The sequence below is a fragment of the Squalius cephalus genome (genome assembly GCF_949319135.1).
Source record: "Squalius cephalus genome assembly, chromosome: 4".
Taxonomy (NCBI): domain Eukaryota; kingdom Metazoa; phylum Chordata; class Actinopteri; order Cypriniformes; family Leuciscidae; genus Squalius; species Squalius cephalus.
In genome coordinates, this window is record NC_137125.1 from 1,286,866 (window position 1) to 1,308,184 (window position 21,319).

Here is a 21,319-nt window from a genome sequence, read left to right on the forward strand (position 1 = left end):
CTCAATAGCAGAAAAAATGAGTTTGGTAGTGACATTCCTTAAAGTTACACACAGATTTTTAGACTTTAGAACACATTTACCTCAAAATGATGGGATCAATCTACTCACCATATAGCACATGAGAGAGAGGGACACAGGAATATTTCCTGATCAAAAATGTAGGGCTGTGGTTAAAATCAGTCTCAGTCAATGGACTACAACATTCACTGTTTTGGTAGTGACATAAAAATGCAGGACACGTTTTTTTTTTAGATAAAGTTTCATGATTTAAAAATAAAATATAAAATAAATATTTTTTAATAACAAAAATATTTTTTTTTAAAACAAGAATGGAAAAATTTGCAAAAAATAATTTTCAATATCATTTTCACAAGTTGAAATTTAGGGGTTAGGGTTTGGGACAGCCACCTCCTAATTGAAAGTAGCCCATAAATGATGATTTTATATATATAAAGCTTACTGAAATCTTAAATATTATTGTGGGTTTCAATAGATAATTGAAGGATCTTAGTAAACATCTAAGATTTTAATAATTAAATGCTTTTCAAATGTGTTTTTTGGATGAGGGACAGCAGTTTGCACCAATTCTGTAGAATGGCCCATATATATATATATATTTAGCTAGGGCAAACCGAAAAGTTTAATTCGGTACCAAGAAAGATATGGCTGGAAGATACAAAAGTAGAGATACATTGTTACACGTGAATATAAGCACTTATAAGCACTATAAGCAATATAGAAAGTCATAACTAGGCTAAAATGAGGTGGGAAACAATCATACATACACAGGGGAATATATCATATACATTTTGGAATGACTAATATTATGAGTTAAATGTAAAGAATGTTTGTGTATGTATATTGGGGCGTCTCTCAGATGTCCATCCATGCCACCTGGACTCAGTGCCTGCCGTGGAAGCGGAGTTGAGTGTCTCCACTGTCAAACCTACAGACATATATAAATGAACAATGCATTTAAAACTACACTATATAGTACGAATTCATACAGGTACTTATACAAATTGCATTAACTATTCAAACTAACATTTCTACATTGACTATGGGAACCCCCAAAAACTTGATTAGAAAAAGCTAAACGGTCAGAAATAAATACTCACACATGTATTGTTCATGGTCAAAAATTTCCACCATAAAAATTAAAAGAAAATAAGCAAAAATACAAAATTATTAAGATGTTTTTATGTGTACAATCTACAAATCTGCACAACACAACAATGAATGGGTGACACCATTTTACTTGAAATCACTGCTCACTAACTAAGAAATAAACAGCATTGAATATACATGGCTATACAGGCATCTAATCGCTACCCCATGGTATTACAGATAATCTTTCTTTAATTTTTTCCACAACGTGGAACAAATGTATATCAATTCGATGTATTCCAAATATTTTTGCTCCATTTTTAAAGTAAATATTGCTTTAATTGAAAAGTTACATACATTTATTTTTTTTATATTTGTTTTACATTTTATACAGAAAATATTCCATAATTTGCATATCCATATTCATTAGAAACATTAAATACACTGATCATAATTTTTTTTAAAGAAAAACATTATTAAAATGAAATATTATATAATTTCATAAAGATAAAATTATTACACGACTATGGACTATGGTAAATTGTTACCGCAAACAACACAACTGTAACGCCCAAATGAACAATATCAGAGGATTAATTCTACATAATGTAGCCTATAACTTCCAACATTGTCATTGGCCAATCGTTTCACTTGATTATTATTTTAATACATAAACAATAAATATAAGTACAATTTACTTAACAAGTAAACTACAATATATTACCAACACCTTAGCTAATACTAAAACAAAAGAAGAACAACACTAATTTGGTACCAATACGTACCAAACACATTAACAAATATAGCTGCAAGCAGAAATTATGGGGGCCAAGCGCAAGAAGACGACAAGACATGCCAACATGGCTGAAAGTGTCAGACCAACTGCAACGATGAGCAATTAAAGATACATTTGACATTTCTGCTTGTATTTAAGTAGTTTTATTTTCCATGTAACATTCAGTTCAGGAAGTAACAATGTCAAGTACTACTTTTAGAAATCTTTGAACAAACAAAAAGTAACTCTTTTAAATAGCAAGTATTAAAATACAATAACATTTAGTTAAAATACAATAGCATATCTATAATGTATGTGTAACTGAATTATTAGTATGACAAGTCTGTTCAAAAGTCTAAAGTCAAAAAACTTTTAAGTCAATGTTTATATATATATATATATTATTATTATTATTATTATTATTATTATTTACAATTATATCTTTAACAAGAACAGATGCATACATAGTTATTTGAATAAACTTTGTGTTGTATGTGAACAGTGTAACTGTCATGATTCCTGTCTTGTGTTCCACTTGTTTTGTGTGTACTTTTGTCATTTCCTGTCTAGTGCTAAGTCTTGTAGTCCTATGTAGTTTTTCATGTTGATTAGTCTCCCCAGGTGTATCTTGTTTCCTCATTTCCTAGTTAAGCTTGTTTGCCCCTGTGTATTTATAGCCCTTGTGTTTCACTTGTTACTTTGTCAGTTGTTGTACATGTATGGTTGCTTCTAGTTCAGTCATTCTCGTGGTTTTGTTTCTTTATCCCTGGAGTTCTTTATTATTTGTTCTATGTGTTCATTAAAACCCTGCAGATAGATCCTCGTGGGGATGGGGAAATGAAGCCTCATGAATCACTGAGGCTTTCCCCTGACTGTTCCGGGAAAAGATTCAAAGCTTCGAGAGTGTCGAGAACTGGTCGAGAACAGCGCCATCTGGTGCTAATTTAGAATAAAGCAGCCAGAAGCCTGTGTTAGAAGCTCTGGCAGATGAAGCAACCACAACACACTCCATAGTTTCAATGTTATGTGTACAAATAAAAGCCTTACATGTTTGTTTTATTTTTTCATTAAATAAATTCATTTTCCCATTAAAGTGTGACAATAAAATATAAGCTTATATGATTCAATAAGATTGAATGTAGGCCTACACTCTCTCTCTCTCTCTCTCTCTCTCTCTCTACACACACACACACGCACACATACACACACACAATGAATAAGGACATTGTCTGATAGGATCATCTGTTATTAAAGGGATAGTTCACTTTGAAATTAATTTTTGATATGTTTTTAGCTTACCTCAAAGGCATCCAAGATGTAGGTGTCTTTGTTTCCGCAGTAGTTTCAATTTTGATATTTTTAGGTCAAACCGTTCTTGTCTGTCAGTCATATAATGCAGGTCTATGGTCACTGTCTCAAAACGAGCGGTTTGTGCGAGAAAACGAACAGTATTTATATCGTTGTTATCTCTTGAAAACAGCACACGTCCAAATGATCTGACGGCGCGGGCGGGTATAGATATATACACTAGATGTCGCTTGGCTACGGTTTCGTTCCAATGAACTGCAGTAGCGAAGGCGACATCTAGTGTATATATCTATACCCGCCCGCGCCGTCAGATCATTTGGACATGTGCTGTTTTCAAGAGATAACAACGATATAAATACTGTTCGTTTTCTCACACAAACCGCTCGTTTCGTGTCTTAGGCCATCAATGTGTACTTACGATGGGGAATTGTTTCATTTGGACGATGGAGAATTGTTTTAATTTGGACTCTGTGCTTGTGTTTTGAGCCAGTGACCATCGACCTGCATTATATGACTGACAGACAAGAACGGTTTGACCTAAAAATATCAAAATTGAAACTACTGCGGAAACAAAGACACCTACATCTTGGATGCCCTTGAGGTAAGCTAAAACATATCAAAAATTAATTTCAAAGTGAACTATCCCTTTAAATGTGCTTATGACACTTGTTACTGATAGTGCTTATGTAACTGTAGGAATGACAGAAAGGTGATCAAGTTTTTAATTATTTTAATTATTTTTATTATTTTTGGCTGTTGCCATTGCTCTAAATACAAACCCTTCACCAAACACCAACACCCCTCTCCCTAATCCCACCCTAAACCCAAATACCAACACCAAATTACCTAAAATCACCAAAAAGTGCAAAGATTTTACAAAAACAAAAAGACACAACAACTAGAGTTCTCAACGGGCCTGAAAATTACAACCCGACCCGACCCGGCCCGTGGCTTTTAAAGCCCGGACCCGATGTAACCCGACACATCAACATGAATTATCTGCCCAAACCCGGCCCGCGGCCCGACGCCGCGTCGGATTTTTTTTTCTCTCATACACGTATTATCATGACCAGCAGACGGGAATTCAAATCAACCTTTAATGTTCACGCCTTTTAACAATACAAACAACTGAAACAATAAACTTTAAATATATAAATAGGCTGTAGTAGTAGCGACAGTGAATTCACCTGAGGCAAGTGTAATTTTCATAACTCCATCTTCTTCTCCAGGCTAAAGGCGTGCACACAGCGGTGTCAGGTCTGCCCCACCCCCTCTCCATGATGCACGTTGCACGCAGCAGCCAGACTTTCTTTACGGTGAACAGCAGCGATGATTAATAAATGTTTTTTTTGTTTTTTTTTCACTGAGCGGAAAAGATTAAGCCCGAGGTCCGACCCGACCCGAGTCATTTGATTATATTTTCGACCCGAACCCGGCCCGAACCCGCGGGTCCCGTCGGGTTTGTCGGGCCGACCCGACCCATTGAGAACTCTAACAACAACAACAAAAAATAATAGCCTAAGTAGTGAAAAATAAATTTAGCTTATTTAAATGTAATATATTGATTAACTTTCAAAGTACAGCACTCTCCTCACAAACCCATCAACCAGACTGAGGCAACAATGACTCGTTAAATAAGATCTGGAGTTCGAGCCTTCTGACACCCAAAGCGAAACGCGCACATGATTGGACAGAAAGTGAGGCTTCGTTTGTCATCGATCACGTGACTCTAGTAAACCAATACACACCCCGATACGGGGCTTCACTAGAAATTGTGTCGCTTGTGTGATACGCGCATCGAAGCTTCAGTGTCATACGTAACATCACTAGATCCTCACCTTCGCCTGCTTTCTCCAGCATTTTACAGTAACTCTGTAACTCTTTAACTCTTGAACTCTGGAACATCAACGTTTAGACTTTAAAGTATGAGAGGACTTTATTAGCATAGACATATGACATATAAAAGCTCTAACAAGTATGTACTGATGGCCACTTTTAATAGATTAAAGTGACATGTTTATATATCATATATAAACAAAGTTGTGTTCAGTTATGTAATGTAATATTGCAATGCACATAGATAAGGTAGTTGATTTAGAAAAGTTTATTTTGTGGTCTTGGGCATTTTCAGCAGTGAAGATTAACAACTAACAAGTGTAAGTGATGGTTTTGTAAAATGTTGTTATTTTATTTTCATTAGTGTACTGTACTGTCACAGGGTCTGCTGTTATTAGGAACTCTTCAATATCTTGTGAATCCATTTGTGTTATGTCACGTTGCTCTTTAATGAATTTGCTGAGTATGGAATTGCCAATTGACATTGTGCGGTCAGATTGTGTAGTGTAGTCTTCTGGGTTGTTGCTGCCACTGGTGGGGTGAATGAGATTGGCATTTCCAATGGAGTGATGGTGGTTTGTCGTGTTGTGGTGAGTTTTGTTTCTCCCTTGAAAGTTCTTGTGCTGAGATTAGTGAAGGTGTAGGAGTTGTTCGGTTTGATTAAGTCAATATGATACAGTGAGGAAAATAAGTATTTGAACACCCTGCTATTTTGCAAGTTCTCCCACTTGGAAATCATGGAGGGGTCTGAAATTGTCATCGTAGGTGCATGTCCACTGTGAGAGACATAATCTAAAAAAAAAAATCCAGAAATCACAATATATGATTTTTAACTATTTATTTGTATGATACAGCTGCAAATAAGTATTTGAACACCTGTCTATCAGCTAAAATTCTGACCCTCAAAGACCTGTTAGTCTGCCTTTAAAATGTCCACCTCCACTCCATTTATTATCCTAAATTAGATGCACCTGTTTGAGGTCGTTAGCTGCATAAAGACACCTGTCCACCCCATACAATCAGTAAGAATCCAACTACTAACATGGCCAAGACCAAAGAGCTGTCCAAAGACACTAGAGACAAAATTGTACACCTCCACAAGGCTGGAAAGGGCTACGGGGAAATTGCCAAGCAGCTTGGTGAAAAAAAGTCCACTGTTGGAGCAATCATTAGAAAATGGAAGAAGCTAAACATGACTGTCAATCTCCCTCGGACTGGGGCTCCATGCAAGATCTCACCTCGTGGGGTCTCAATGATCCTAAGAAAGGTGAGAAATCAGCCCAGAACTACACGGGAGGAGCTGGTCAATGACCTGAAAAGAGCTGGGACCACCGTTTCCAAGGTTACTGTTGGTAATACACTAAGACGTCATGGTTTGAAATCATGCATGGCACGGAAGGTTCCCCTGCTTAAACCAGCACATGTCAAGGCCCGTCTTAAGTTTGCCTATGACCATTTGGATGATCCAGAGGAGTCATGGGAGAAAGTCATGTGGTCAGATGAGACCAAAATAGAACTTTTTGGTCATAATTCCACTAAACGTGTTTGGAGGAAGAAGAATGATGAGTACCATCCCAAGAACACCATCCCTACTGTGAAGCATGGGGGTGGCAGCATCATGCTTTGGGGGTGTTTTTCTGCACATGGGACAGGGCGACTGCACTGTATTAAGGAGAGGATGACCGGGGCCATGTATTGCGAGATTTTGGGGAACAACCTCCTTCCCTCAGTTAGAGCATTGAAGATGGGTCGAGGCTGGGTCTTCCAACATGACAATGACCCGAAGCACACAGCCAGGATAACCAAGGAGTGGCTCTGTAAGAAGCATATCAAGGTTCTGGCGTGGCCTAGCCAGTCTCCAGACCTAAACCCAATAGAGAATCTTTGGAGGGAGCTCAAACTCTGTGTTTCTCAGCGACAGCCCAGAAACCTGACTGATCTAGAGAAGATCTGTGTGGAGGAGTGGGCCAAAATCCCTCCTGCAGTGTGTGCAAACCTGGTGAAAAACTACAGGAAACGTTTGACCTCTGTAATTGCAAACAAAGGCTATTGTACCAAATATTAACATTGATTTTCTCAGGTGTTCAAATACTTATTTGCAGCTGTATCATTCAAATAAATAGTTAAAAAATCATACATTGTGATTTCTGGATTTTTTTTTTAGATTATGTCTCTCACAGTGGACATGCACCTACGATGACAATTTCAGACCCCTCCATGATTTCTAAGTGGGAGAACTTGCAAAATAGCAGGGTGTTCAAATACTTATTTTCCTCACTGTATATATATATATATATATATATATATATATATATATATATATATTTGTATTTAAGAAAGTAAACTAGTTAAGTCTAATTAATGTTATTGAATGGCTTAATGTTGTTTGATGCTTGAAAAAAAGTGCAGTGGATAAAATAATGTCTTTCGAAGATAAGTGTATAAAACAAAACTATTTTACTATAAATCACTGTTGCTGGCCAATTGTCTGAGGGATGTTCACAAGTTCAGCTTGACAAGGTTAGTTGTAAAGTTTGTGTGAGAAACAAGGTGGAAGCACATAGGACCACTTGTTCTTGTGCAAGCTTTACAAAGCACTCATGTCAGAGGTGAGATTGTCCTTTAGATCAACACTGGTATGGCAGTAGTCTGGCATCATTGATTTGTTACAAATAGTGGAATGGTAGCAATAAAAGTAAAAAAAAAAGTTGGGGTGCTATTAGTACAAACGTCTACGATACGTCAAACGATACGATGCATCGATACCACAAATAAAATATCGATATACGGTACCTTTATTTTGACACACTCCACATCCTCACGTAACTTTTCTCCGCTGAAATAGACGCCTGACAAGATTGACTGAACCCTTTGTCACAAAAGCTGGTATTTTCCACTGTCAAGGAATCGCGAGTTCATGTTTTACAGCAGAAACGACAAGCCTCCAAAAGTCTGTTTTAGCGAATCAGTGCGCAGTATTCAGGTCAGGTGACAAGGCTGCCTGCTTGTCACTTTGAAAAGACGCGCTAGCTGAGAGGAGTTTCGTCAAAGCTGACTAAAAGTGATCGAGGATGGATTTCAACTTGATGAACCCGTGATATCTTCTTCGGGGCGTAAAAGGAAAATAAAAGCTGAAACTTTTTCACGGAATCTTGCTATAACAGCACGTTAGTGGTGAGGGAAAAGCTCTCTGTATTGCGTGTACGTTAATCACTACAACAAAGTTTGACAGGCGTCTATGTCAGCTGAGAAGATTAACGTTACAAAGATTAACCAAGTGTTTTTATTATGTATCATAGCAATTACTTGGCTTTGTTTAAAGAAAAGGCTTATATTTACCTTTTAATAGTTTGTTTACATCTACCTTGTAAATATATATTTTTTATTAAAAAGGTTACAATTACAACAACAATTCAAGTGCAATCTTTCTTTGTAAAAACTAAAGTATACATTTTATCATACATATTTCAAAGTTAAGGATTCATTACTTTGAATATACATTGGAACTAACACATAATAACATATTATTTGATTACTTTATTTTTGACAAAACATACTATATTTAACATATGAGCAAAAATTGGCAAACAAAAGCTTATTTGAGGTGGCAGATATTTTACAGTAAAAATGTATAATCTTTTTTTTGTTGTTGTTGTTGATTTTACAGGTCCATACATTACCGTCAATGATAATACCTGTCATATTTCTCATTAAGCCATCTGCAAATGTACATTAATAACCCCCCAAAAAAAATAAACACACAGAAACGCGATTCACTTGAGAATGAAAAAAATACTACAGTATTCCATCCGTTGCTCCTCGAAATACCAGCACTTCTGAGGTACATTTTCCAGTATTATTATTACGATAGTATTATTCCTCACAGCCTCCGAGACAGTATAAACAAGTACAATGATCTGATTAAACTTGATGTGTTTTCTTGAGCTGATATGATGTTACACATCATTCGTAGATACGATTTGTTGATCTTATGCCTTATTGATTCCTGAAGTGGTAATCTACGAATGATGTGTAACACATTTACAAGTAATGAATAGTTTACACTTTAGATTAGGGGATGCAGAAAGTGTTGTATATGATTTATTCATGCATTTACACATCACTGTGTTAAACACTGTTACTTACCTGTTACAAATGATCTGTATGTGTATACAAGGCATTTACAACACTTTCTGCACCCTCTAATTGCTACATACATACATAAAAAAACAACAACATAATTTATTAAACATTTATGAACCGCATATTCATGTTTTGTAAATGATTAGTTAATCATTAACTAATCAATTGTAAATGACGTACAACTGAATATACAAAACATACATACAATAATGAACATATCACTTATTAATCATTTATGAATGCATAGTCATGTTTCGTAAATAATTAGTTAATCATTTACTAATCACTTGTAAATGACTTGTAACGGAATTTACAAAACATACATAAAATGTTAGTATATCACTTGCTAATCATTTATGAATGTTTTGTAAATGATTAGTTCATCAGTAACTAACCACTTATAAATGACTTACAACTGAACGTTATTATAAAGTGTTACCGACAGTATATTGACAATATATTATATATTTGATATATTAAAGACGTGTTTTGTGTAAGAAAGCTTTATGCGAAGAAGTGTAAACACATCATTAATATGTCACCACTAGGGCCGAGGACAACCACCACTCCGGAGGAGCTACACCAAAACACACCAAAGGCCAGACAATGACGTGATATAAAAAACTTAATTCTTTTTATTGAATGTAAAAACAACTTTAAAGGAATGTCACTGACACAGAACTCTTCATAGGGGCCGCTCGTCGGAACGGGGCTTCAGTGGAGGAAGGCTCAGGTCAGCCGCCAGTCGATCACCTCCTTGCACGGATCAGTACAGGGGGGAGGGGAAGGGACAAGGGACGGATGCCTTCGGTTAAGCAACAGCAGGTGGCTGGGTAGCTCTGCTCGTAGGATAGAAGGGGATGGGGAGGGAGAAAGGGGATGGATTGGTCCAGGGGCCGGGACCTTCAGATGGCAGACAGCAGACCAACGTAAGTAGTGGACAGGACACAGGGGGCTACAGGTAAGGATCGGCAGACGGTGGGTTTTCTCTTCTCACAGGACAGCATCAGATAACTGAGTGTCACCTCTCTTTCACAGGATAGCGGAGATTGGACGGAGGACCAGGACCTTTTGGTGGGGAGCAATGAGCAGTATATGGTAGGCAGAAGGCAATAACCGCCAGATGAAATGCAGTAGTCAGCAGTAGGTGGTGGGCAGGGCACAAGGGACTACAGGTGGGTGGCAGCAGACAGTGGGCTTTCTCTTTTCACAGGACAGCATCAGATACTGAGTGTCACCTTCCTTTCACAGGCCAGCGGCAGTTGGGGTGCAGCGACGGATAACAGGTTCTCTATGTTCACAGAACAACAGTGGTGAGTACAGAATCCAGCAGTTAACAACTGAGTTCTCTTACGAGAGGTTCTCTCGTATTGCGTAAGTTGCTTACTCTACAGGAAAGTCTTCTTTCTTCGAGATCTGAAGCCAAAAATTATCCTTAATTTTGTATTCGTCAATGCAGTGCGGCAGCCGGCAGACCAAGGCAGGCTGTATAAGCGTGCTCATTGGCTGCTCGGCGGCAACTGCTTAAGCCTATCAGCCTCGTGAAATCAGCTTCGCGCCCTCCACACCCCTCTAACCGTCAAGATGGGTGTGGCCAGCGTGTATATAACGAGGGCTCACAGGCTGAATATCTGATTTTCTAGTCTTCAGCGAAGCTCTTCGCATCGCTGGATCTTGAGAGCCTCCGCTGTTGAAACCAGCGACCAAGCAAGCTTAGGACAGCGCCTGAAGAAGCCGGCCGCCTTCGCCGCCTTCAGCCATCCGTGCCTGCTACGCTATCCGGCGACGTATCCTTTTCTGCGTGTTCGCCCTGCGACACACGTTCTCTCTCACTCTAAAAGAGCACGGGGCGTTTTTCTCAAAATGCCCCATTTTTCCTGCGGCTCGTGCCGCGCTCCGCTCAGCAACGGAGACCGCCACCTCATCTGCGCTCTCTGCCTGGGCCGCGAGCACGCCGCCACCGCACTCTCTACGGGCGGCTGCCCTGAGTGCGAGGAACTTTCAATGTCGACCCTGCGGGCTGATAAACACCTGGGGAGACTAATAAACAAGAAAGACTACAAAGGACTACAAATCATGGCACAGAACAGGAAATAACAAAAGTGCACACCAGACAAGGGAAACACAGGACAGGAATCATGACATAGCCCCCCACTTAAGGAGCGGATTCCAGACACTCCTCAGGAAATAGTTCAGGAGGGTGGTGGAGCAGAGGCGGACCCGGGGGGTGGGATAGAGGGCCAGGCCTGTGGAGCGGAAGAGGGCCTGGAGACTACAGTAGTACGGGAGGCCAGGGCGGAGTAGGCAGTGCAGGCAACCAGGGCGGAGCAGGCAGTGCAGGCGACCAGGGCGGAGAAGACCCTTCAGGCGGAGACGACCCTTAGGCGGCCAGGGCGGAGACGACCCCTCAGGCGGCCAGGGCGGAGACGACTCCTCAGGCAGAGACGACCCTTCAGGCGGAGACAACCCCCAGGGCAGAGACGACGCTTCAGGCGGCCAGGGCGGAGACAACCCTTCAGGTGGCCAGGGCGGAGACGACCCTTCAGGTGGCCAGGGCCAAGACGACCCTTCAGGCGGCCTGGGCCGAGACGACCCTTCGGCCATGAGTGGCCATAACGGAGCTGGCTGAAGAGGAATCGTGGGACCCCCCCCCCCCCCCATCTACAGAGTCATAGGCTGGAGCAGGCACCGGCTCAGGAACAGACACCGGCTCAAGAACAGACACCGGCTCAAGAACAAGCACGTCGGCGGCCATCTCTGGTGAGGGCTGAGGTTCTGGGATGGAGACAGGCTCAGGATTGGGCAGAACCAGCGGCGGAAAAAATGTCTCTGTGCTGGACGGGACCAGTGGCGAAGGAAGCTCTGGACTGGATGAGACCAGCGGTGAAGGAAGCTCTGGACTGGAAGGAACCAGCAGGGAAAGGAGACTCTGGGCTGGACGGGACCAGCGGCAAAGGAAGCTCTGGACTGGACGAGACCAGTGGCGAAGGAAGCTCTGGACTGGACGAGACCAGCGGCGAAGGAAGCTCTGGACTGGACGAGACCAGCGGCGAAGGAAGCTCTGGACTGGACGGGACCAGCGGCGAAGGAAGCTCTGGACTGGACGAGACCAGCGGCGAAGGAAGCTCTGGACTGGACGAGACCAGCGGCGAAGGAAGCTCTGGACTGGACGGGACCAGCGGCGAAGGAAGCTCTGGACTGGACGGGACCAGCGGCGAAGGAAGCTCTGGACTGGACGGGACCAGCGGCGAAGGAAGCTCTGGACTGGACGAGACCAGTGGCGAAGGAAGCTCTGGACTGGACAGAACCAGCGGCGAAGGGAGCTCTGGACTGGATGAGACCAGCGGCGAAGGAAGCTCTGGACTGGACGAAACCAGCGGCAAAGGAGACTCTGGGCTGGACGGGACCAGCGGCGAAGGAAGCTCTGGACTGGATGGAACCAGCGGCGAAGGAGACTCTGGGCTGGACGGGACCAGCGGCGAAGGAAGCTCTGGACTGGACAGAACCAGCGGCGAAGGAAGCTCTGGACTGGACAGAACCAGCGGCGAAGGAAGCTCTGGACTGGACAGAACCAGCGGTGAAGGAGACTCTGGGCTGGACGGGACCAACGGCGAAGGCGGCTCTGGGCTGGACAGGACCAGCAGCGATAGGGGGCTTTAAGCTGGGCAGGACCAGCTGGCTCGGCGGTGGCCATCTTGTCCGGAGACATTGGCTCGGTGGTGGCGGCCATCTTGTCTGGAGACACTGGCTCGGCGGCAGCGGCCATCTTTTCGAGAGACACTGGCTCAGCGGCGGCCATCTTGTCCGGAGACATTGGCTCGGTGGTGGCGGCCCTCTTGTCCGGAGACACTGGCTCAGGAACAGGAACAGATGTATGAACAGGAATATCTGGTGTAACCAGGAGCTGCTGTAAGTCCCACAGATCATCCTGATGGACTGTAGCAGACTGTCCATTTCTTCAAATCAAATCAAATCAAGTATATTTGTATAGCGCTTTTCACAATACAGATTGTATCAAAGCAGCTTCACAGTATTAAAATAAAATAATACAACAAAGTTTGTTTCTAGTGGAATTTATTGATTGATAGAATAAAATAAAATTAAATATCCCCAAAATATCCCCAACTGAGCAAGCCAAAGGCAACAGTGGCAAGGAACCGAAAAACTCCATCAAGTGACCTAATGGTGTCCTAAAACTCCATCAGGTGACCTAATGGAGAAAAAAAAACCTTGGGAGAACCCAGGCTCAGTCGGGGGCCAGTTCTCCTCTGGCATTTATGAACTACAGGCCGGATTGTAGTTTGAAACTGTGAGATTAACAATATTATATGAATGCCTGGCTGAAAAGATGCGTCTTTAATCTAGTTTTAAACTGGGAGAGTGAGTCTGAGCAACGAACAGTATCAGGAAGGCTATTCCAGAGTTTTGGAGCCAAATGCGAAAATGCTCTCCCTCCTTTGGTTGATCTGGATATCCTAGGTATGACCAAAAGCCTCGAATTTATTGATCTTAAAGGGCGTGATGGATTATAGGGTGATAGAAGATCCGTTAAATAGACTGGAGCTAAGCCGTTTAGGGCTTTATTGTCACGGTTCATAAATTCATTGTTTCCTTCTTGTCTCGTGTAACTGTTGTTCTGTGTGTGTGTGTGTGTGTGTGAGTGGGCGTGGCACTCATTCCGGATGATCAGCGATCCAGCTGATCTCATTCAACACTCCAGCTGCAGCTCATTCTAACACCTATAAAGCCTCACCGCACTTTTCTCTCATTGTCAGATCGTTGGTTGATGTCTCCCGTGTGTTATCCCAGTTTTGTCGACGTTCCTGTTTCGTGTTCCAGTTCCTGTCCCTCGTTCCTCGGATTTCGTCTTCACCTGGGTTTCACGGTTTCAGCACTTCACCACGGACATCTCGCTGACCATCCAGTCCCTGTGTTACCAGCTACTCACTCATCACCGGACTTTCACTTACATGTATAAGAATAAACTGAGTTACCTGCATATTTGCTTCTGTCTTTTGTTCACCATGACATTTATAAGTCAATAGCAATACCTTATAATTAATACGGAACTTTATAGGTAGCCAATGTAGTGATCATAAAATCGGTGTTATATGATCATATTTTCTTGATCTAGTAAGAACTCTAGCGGCTGCATTTTGGACTAACTGTAGTTTGTTTATTGAGGATGCAGGACAACCGGCTAATAAAGCATTACAGTAATCTAGTCTCGAGGTCATGAATGCATGAACTAACTTTTCTGCATCAGAAACAGATAGCATATTACGTAGCTTAGCAATGTTTCTAAGGTGGAAAAAGGCTGTTTTTGTAACATACGAAATATGATTTTCAAAAGACAGGTTACAATCGAGTATAACACCCAGGTCTTTTACTGTAGAGGATAAAGTAACAGGACATCCTACGATGTCAAAGTTGTATTGTGAGAGGTTCTGTGGGCGGTTTTTTGAACCGATAAGTATTACCTCTGTCTTGTCTGGATTTAATAAAAGAAAATTATGCGTCATCCAATCTTTTATATCTTTAACACACTCTGTCAATTTGGATAATTTAGCGTTTTCATCTGGCCGTGATGAAATATATATTTGAGTGTCATCAGCATAACAATGGAAACTAATTCCATGTTTCCTTATAATATTTCCAAGTGGCAGCATATATATTGAGAATAACAGAGGGCCCAACACAGATCCCTGCGGCACTCCATAGTTTACTGGAATTATGATCGATTTTTCTCCTTTTAAATAGACAAAATGGTAGCGGTCTGATTCTTGCTGTGAGATGTTACCCCACTCTTCCACCAAGGCTCTCAAAGTTCTCAAACATGGTTCCTGGATTAGAAATCACAGTTTATGTGTGTTTCCTGATAAACCTAAACGTCCCCACAAAGATAGTAATATCAAAAATGTCTGTCCTTGTGGAAAAACATTTTATGGTCCCCATGAAGAAAACATGTTATAAATCAGAAGTCTTCAATCCTGCTCCTGGAGGACCACTGTCCTGCAGAGTTTAGTTCCAACCTGCTTCAGCACACCTGCCTTTGAATACTTGAAAATGTAAGTTTTCTGTGAGGGTTGTGTTTAGAGGTAGGGTTAGGTTCAGGAGATATAGTTCATGCAATATAAAAATCATTATGTCTATGTCTCCATAAAATATGGACACCCAACATGTGTGGTGCATGTGTATATACAGTATTCATTGATTTACACACACACACACAAACACATTACATGCAACAACATGTTAGGTTACATTTTATTTTACGGTGTCATTGTTACAGTGTAATTATATATTTAAGTACTGATTATTAATTAACAACATGTACTTTAAGGATAGGTTTGGTTTAGGGTTAGTTGCATGTCATTACCATAGTAATAACAGTAAATTTTGGGGCTCTATCACAAAACCAAGAAATAGACTAGACAGAAGTAACAGAACCCTGACATCTGTATTGTAAAAAGCCCTTGCACTCATGTCTTACCAAACCAGTAAGAGATATTTTGTAGAATGTGAGTAACCAGACAGTTTCGCTTCCCACTGACTTTTATGTCATTGGGAACTGAAACCTTTTTATTACACATATGTTCAATTCAATAGCTTTTTTACTGTACAGTATAAAGATTATTTCACCATTTTTGATAATGTGTTCTGTATAGGGGACAGTTATTGCCTACCTATTACATTGCAATAGTTATTTTACAGGGTAAACTGGGAGGGTTATGGACAGCTCAAGCATTCTTGAGTTCCAATGGATGACATAACCCCTCTATTTCTGGACCCCATTCCTAATTCACAGAAATCATCTTAACCTCACCAAGAGACCCCTCAGATGAGTTCCAGGAGCCGCTCAAAGGAAGGGTGATCTACAGTGGCTGATTACTGATTAAAGCAAAATCCACCACACCTGTGTTCAGTTCAGTTCCACCTGTGCTTTGCTTTCATGTGGAAATCCTAAACAATACCAAGACAGCGAAGAAATGATGCAAAAACAAAATAAATAATGACCAGTGTAAGAGAATTCTAATCTGGACTGAAGAAATTAATTGCATTTCAAAGCTAATGTTAAAAAAAAAGAATTAAAAAAATGAATTAAAAAACAAACATTTGAATGTTACATCATCAGTGGGCAGTAGATGGGTGGGCCGTCTGATCTAGACACTATATAAATTATATGACAAGAAAGAGAGCAGAACAAACTCCTAACAGCAGGAGACTCAACTCATGGCCTATGAGACAGAGGATCATGAGACTCAATACTGCTTTCCTGCCATCAACTCATCATGTATCAAGGGAAAACGCTCTAAATATGAATACAATATCATGTATGTGTTTGTATCATTGCTGTCAGTATGGACTGTGTTTCTGAACCTGCTGGTGATCATCTCCATCTCTCACTTCAAGAAGCTTCACACTCCAACAAACCTGATTATTCTCTCTCTGGCTGTGGCCGACCTGCTTATGGGACTTATTATACCCGTAGAGGGCTCTAGGCAGATTGAGACGTGTTGGTATTTTGGAGACACTTTCTGTAATCTGTTTATGATAATCCTTGGATTGGTTTTCCCAGGATCTCTCTGTAATATAGTTTTAATTGCTGTTGATCGTTATGTGGCTGTGTGTCACCCTTTACAGTACCCACGGAAAATAACCACAACTAAAACTTTAATAGGCATCTGTCTGAGCTGGCTTTGTTTTTCAACTTATACCACTACCCTTATAAATAATAATGAATATTTTGACACTTCACTCAGAACAGACATGTGTTATGGAGAGTGTTCTCTTGTGGGGGAATTTGCTTGGGGAGTTATTGATCTGTTTGTGTCTTTTATTTTTCCATGTACCCTTATCATATCTTTATATTTGAGGATTTTCTATGTAGTACATCAGCAAGTGAAAGTTATAAACTCTCTGATGAAGGGTGGTAAATGTGTAACGGAAGGTTCATCGAGGAGGAAATCTGAGAATAAAGCTGCTCTGACATTAGGAATCATTGTGGTAGTTTATATGCTTTGCTTTATACCATATTTTATCTGTTCTATATCAGTAAACTCTTCCACAACCATAAATGTTTTGACATGGGTCTTGTACACAAACTCAGGACTGAATCCACTGATCTATGCTTTATTTTACCCCTGGTTTAAAAAGACAATTAAACACATCTTAACTCTGAAGATATTTCAGCCAGCATCCTCTCTGGTCGATATTTTTACAGAGCATCAATAGTAATTAAACTGTCACTCATAAAGGATATGATTATCTTTATAGGATTTATATTTGTAATTTACACTACATGTATCTTAGTATGTAGCTTATTTCAGAGAGTATGTTTTCTGCATTTGATGTTCAATTTAACTTCTTTCCACACACATTGAAATAAATTGACAAAATGTTCATAAATTGTAATAAATTAGCTAATTTAATAAACTGAGCATGCAGCATAAATTGTCAATGTACTATAATAAATGGTAAATGTAGATATTATGTGCTTTATGCCTAATCACTTTCATCAGTCATGTTGCATCTGTGTCATGAAAAACATAATGACAAAAAAAGGGACAGTCATACAGAACTAAACTCGGTAAAAAAGTGATGTCCTCTAACTTTCAACTGATTTTATTTCCAGAAAATGTCTTAATTTATAAATATTGGTATGAACATAAAAAGATTCAACAACTGGGACATAAAATAAACAAGTTCCGCAGACATTTGATGAAAAGAAATGGAACAATGAGTCCCTGAACAATATGAAAATAAGCAGTCATATCTGGTGTAGCCAGGAGCTGCTGTAAGTCCCACAGATCATCCTCATGGACTGTAGCAGACTGGCCTTTTCTTACTGTGAGATGTTACCCCACTCTTCCACCAAACCTCTCAAAGTTCTCAAACATGATTCCTGGATTAGAAATCACAGTTTGTTTGTGTGTGTGTGTGTGTGTGTGTGTGTGTGCCCTGGTAAACCCAAACGTCCCCACAAAGGTAGTAACATCAGAAATGTCTGACCTAGTGGAATTTTTTTTTTATGGTCCCTATGAAGAAAACATGTTATAAATTATTATTATTATTATTATTTTATTTTATTTTTTTGCGAAAATGTAAGTTTTCTGTGAAGGTTGTGTGTTTAGAGGTAAGGGTTAGGTTCAGGGGATATAGTTTGTACAATATAAAAATCATTATGTTTATGTCCTCATAAAATATGGACACCCAACATGTGTGGTGAGTGTGTATATACAGTATTCATTCATTTACACACACACGCATTACATGCAACAACATTTTTGGTTACATTTTATTTTACGGTGTCATTGTTACAGTGTAATTATATATTTAAGTACTGATTATTAATTAACAACATGTACTTTAAGGTTAGGCTAGCATTTAGGTTTGGTTTAGGGTTAGTTGCATGTAATTATGCATAATTTACTGTTATTACTATGGTAAATACATTTTTCAGATATATAACAAGGACACTGTAAAATAAAGTGTTACCAAATTTTGCACTGTTAATATGTTGAATATGGTGCATATTTCTCTAATAAGCATTCATAGAAAAATCTCAAGATAAAACTATAGAATAAAGATAAACCTATAGAATAATGTGAGACATAATGACAAATTTCATTAGGTGTACTAATGATCTATTAAAAACATTATGCAAACACAATAAAAATATTTATTTTAGCTATGCTTCTCTGTTTATGTCTCTCTCAGATGGCATTTCCGTCGTACTACCAATGTAGGAGTGAAATATAACATCAGATCTGTCATTTCCCTCATTATTACAACAGAGGAAATAGATATTCTCTCAGTCTATGACATAAGCTACAATGTGTTTGTGCTTTACCAACCTTAATATAAATTGAATACAAAAATTGAGAGACAAAATGAAAATCAGTCAAGAGTTTGACCAGAAAGGTTGCTTTGCTGAAATATCATATAGTGTAGTGGGAAATCAGGAAAGCAGATAAACTGTCTCAATGAGTCCTAACATCAGAGCAGCTTTACTCTCGGATTTCTTCCTTACTGAACCTTTATTTGCACAAGTACTATTTTGAAAATTCTCAAATATATAGTTATTAACAGGGTGCAAGGACACAGCAAGGGCATGATGCTAAACTCATTCTAAAGGGACATTGATCTGTGTGACATGTCATCATGTCTGTGCAATTCTTTTTCTGTTTACCACTCATCCAAAGTGACCCCCAAAGTGTCACGAAAATACTGCTAGATTTTCTAGCCAAACTGTTTATTATACACCACATATTTATACTTTACAACAAAGATTTTTCTTAAGGCCTGTTCACATCAAGGGCGATAAAGGGCCTATTTTAACGATCTTAGCACATGGTCTAAAGCACAAGGTGGAAGTGCAGTTAGGACGTGTCCGAATCCACTTTTGCTAGTTTAACGACGGGAAAAAGGGTCGGCGTGCCAGGCGCATGGTCTAAAAGGGTTGTCCCTATTCTCTTAATATGTGTTTTGTGGTCTTAATTCAGCAACTTTCATTTTATTTTTTTCCAATAACCACGCATAAACATTATTCTCTTAAAAATACAAACATCTACATACAAGTTGCTCACATATTATGGTAGCCCTGTTTGTGCTATATATAGTGAATTTACACCTTTGTCATTAACATGTTTATAAATAACTGAAAAAAGCACAAATGTCAAGGCATGTCAGAACATCTCAAGGGCCCCAAAAACACCTTGGTCCCCAGAGGGTTAATGAGTAATGGGTGTGTTTTGGGATATACATGCAATAAACCAATCAGAGTCTCATCTCCCATTCCCTTTAAAAGCCAGTTGCGCTTGCACCATGGTGGATTCGCTATTTACATGGCGTAATTTGATAGCGGAAAGACTGAACACGTCTCCAGAGAGCAAACTGATCATCTATGGGACAAGCCGGATTCCTTCATATCTTTATGTACACAATATGGTCCCCTGAACTGCCTGGTCCACCCCGTCCACCTGAACTGCCTGGTCCACCCTGGCGGCTTCATACAATATGGTCCCCTGAACTGCCTGGTCCCCTCTGTCCACCCGAACTGCCTGGTCCACCCTGGCGGCTTCATACAATATGGTCCCCTGAACTGCCTGGTCCACTCTGTCCACCCGAACTGCCTGGTCCACCTTGGCGGCTTCATACAATATGGTCCCCTGAGCTGCCTGGTCCACCCTGTCCACCTGAACTGCCTGGTCCACCCTGGTGGCTTCATACAATATGGTCCCCTGACCTGCCTGATCCACCCTGTCCACCTGAACTGCCTGGTCCACTCTGTCCACCTGACCTGCCTGGTCCACCCTGTCCACCTGAACTGCCTGGTCCACCCTGGTGGCTTCATACAATATGGTCCCCTGACCTGCCTGGTCCACCCTGTCCACCTGAACTGCCTGGTCCACTCTGTCCACCTGACCTGCCTGGTCCACCCTGTCCACCTGAACTGCCTGGTCCACCCTGGTGGCTCCATACAATATGGTCCCCTGACCTGCCTGGTCCACCCTGTCCACCTGAACTGCCTGGTCCACTCTGTCCACCTGAACTGCCTGGTCCACCCTGTCCACCTGAACTGCCTGGTCCACCCTGTCCACCTGACCTGCCTGGTCCACCCTGTCCACCTGAACTGCCTGGTCCACTCTGTCCACCTGAACTGCCTGGTCCACCCTGTCCACCTGAACTGCCTGGTCCACCCTGTCCACCTGAACTGCCTGGTCCACCCTGTCCACCTGAACTGCCTGGTCCACCCTGTCCACCTGAACTGCCTGGTCCACCTGAACTGCCTGGTCCACCCTGGTGGCTTCATACAATATGGTCCCCTGAACTGCCTGGTCCACCCTCTCCACCTGAACTGCCTGGTCCACCCCGTCCACCTGAACTGCCTGGTCCACCCTGGCGGCTTCATACAATATGGTCCCCTGAACTGCCTGGTCCACTCTGTCCACCCGAACTGCCTGGTCCACCCTGGCGGCTTCATACAATATGGTCCCCTGAACTGCCTGGTCCACCCTCTCCACCTGAACTGCCTGGTCCACCCCGTCCACCTGAACTGCCTGGTCCACCCTGGCGGCTTCATACAATATGGTCCCCTGAACTGCCTGGTCCACTCTGTCCACCTGAACTGCCTGGTCCACTCTGTCC

The 21,319-nt window shown here is 41.1% G+C and overlaps 1 protein-coding gene across 1 annotated transcript; it reads left to right on the plus strand.

Annotated features, from left to right (window-relative positions):
* Positions 1 to 16,362: 16,362 nt before the first annotated feature.
* On the plus strand, positions 16,363 to 17,404 carry LOC307157489 (trace amine-associated receptor 13c-like; the record flags this gene model as incomplete). Its single annotated transcript, XM_079869407.1, has 1 exon — positions 16,363 to 17,404. Exon 1 carries the CDS (start codon positions 16,403 to 16,405, stop codon positions 17,402 to 17,404), a length of 1,002 nt encoding a protein of 333 aa, XP_079725533.1. The 5' UTR covers positions 16,363 to 16,402.
* Positions 17,405 to 21,319: the final 3,915 nt, after the last annotated feature.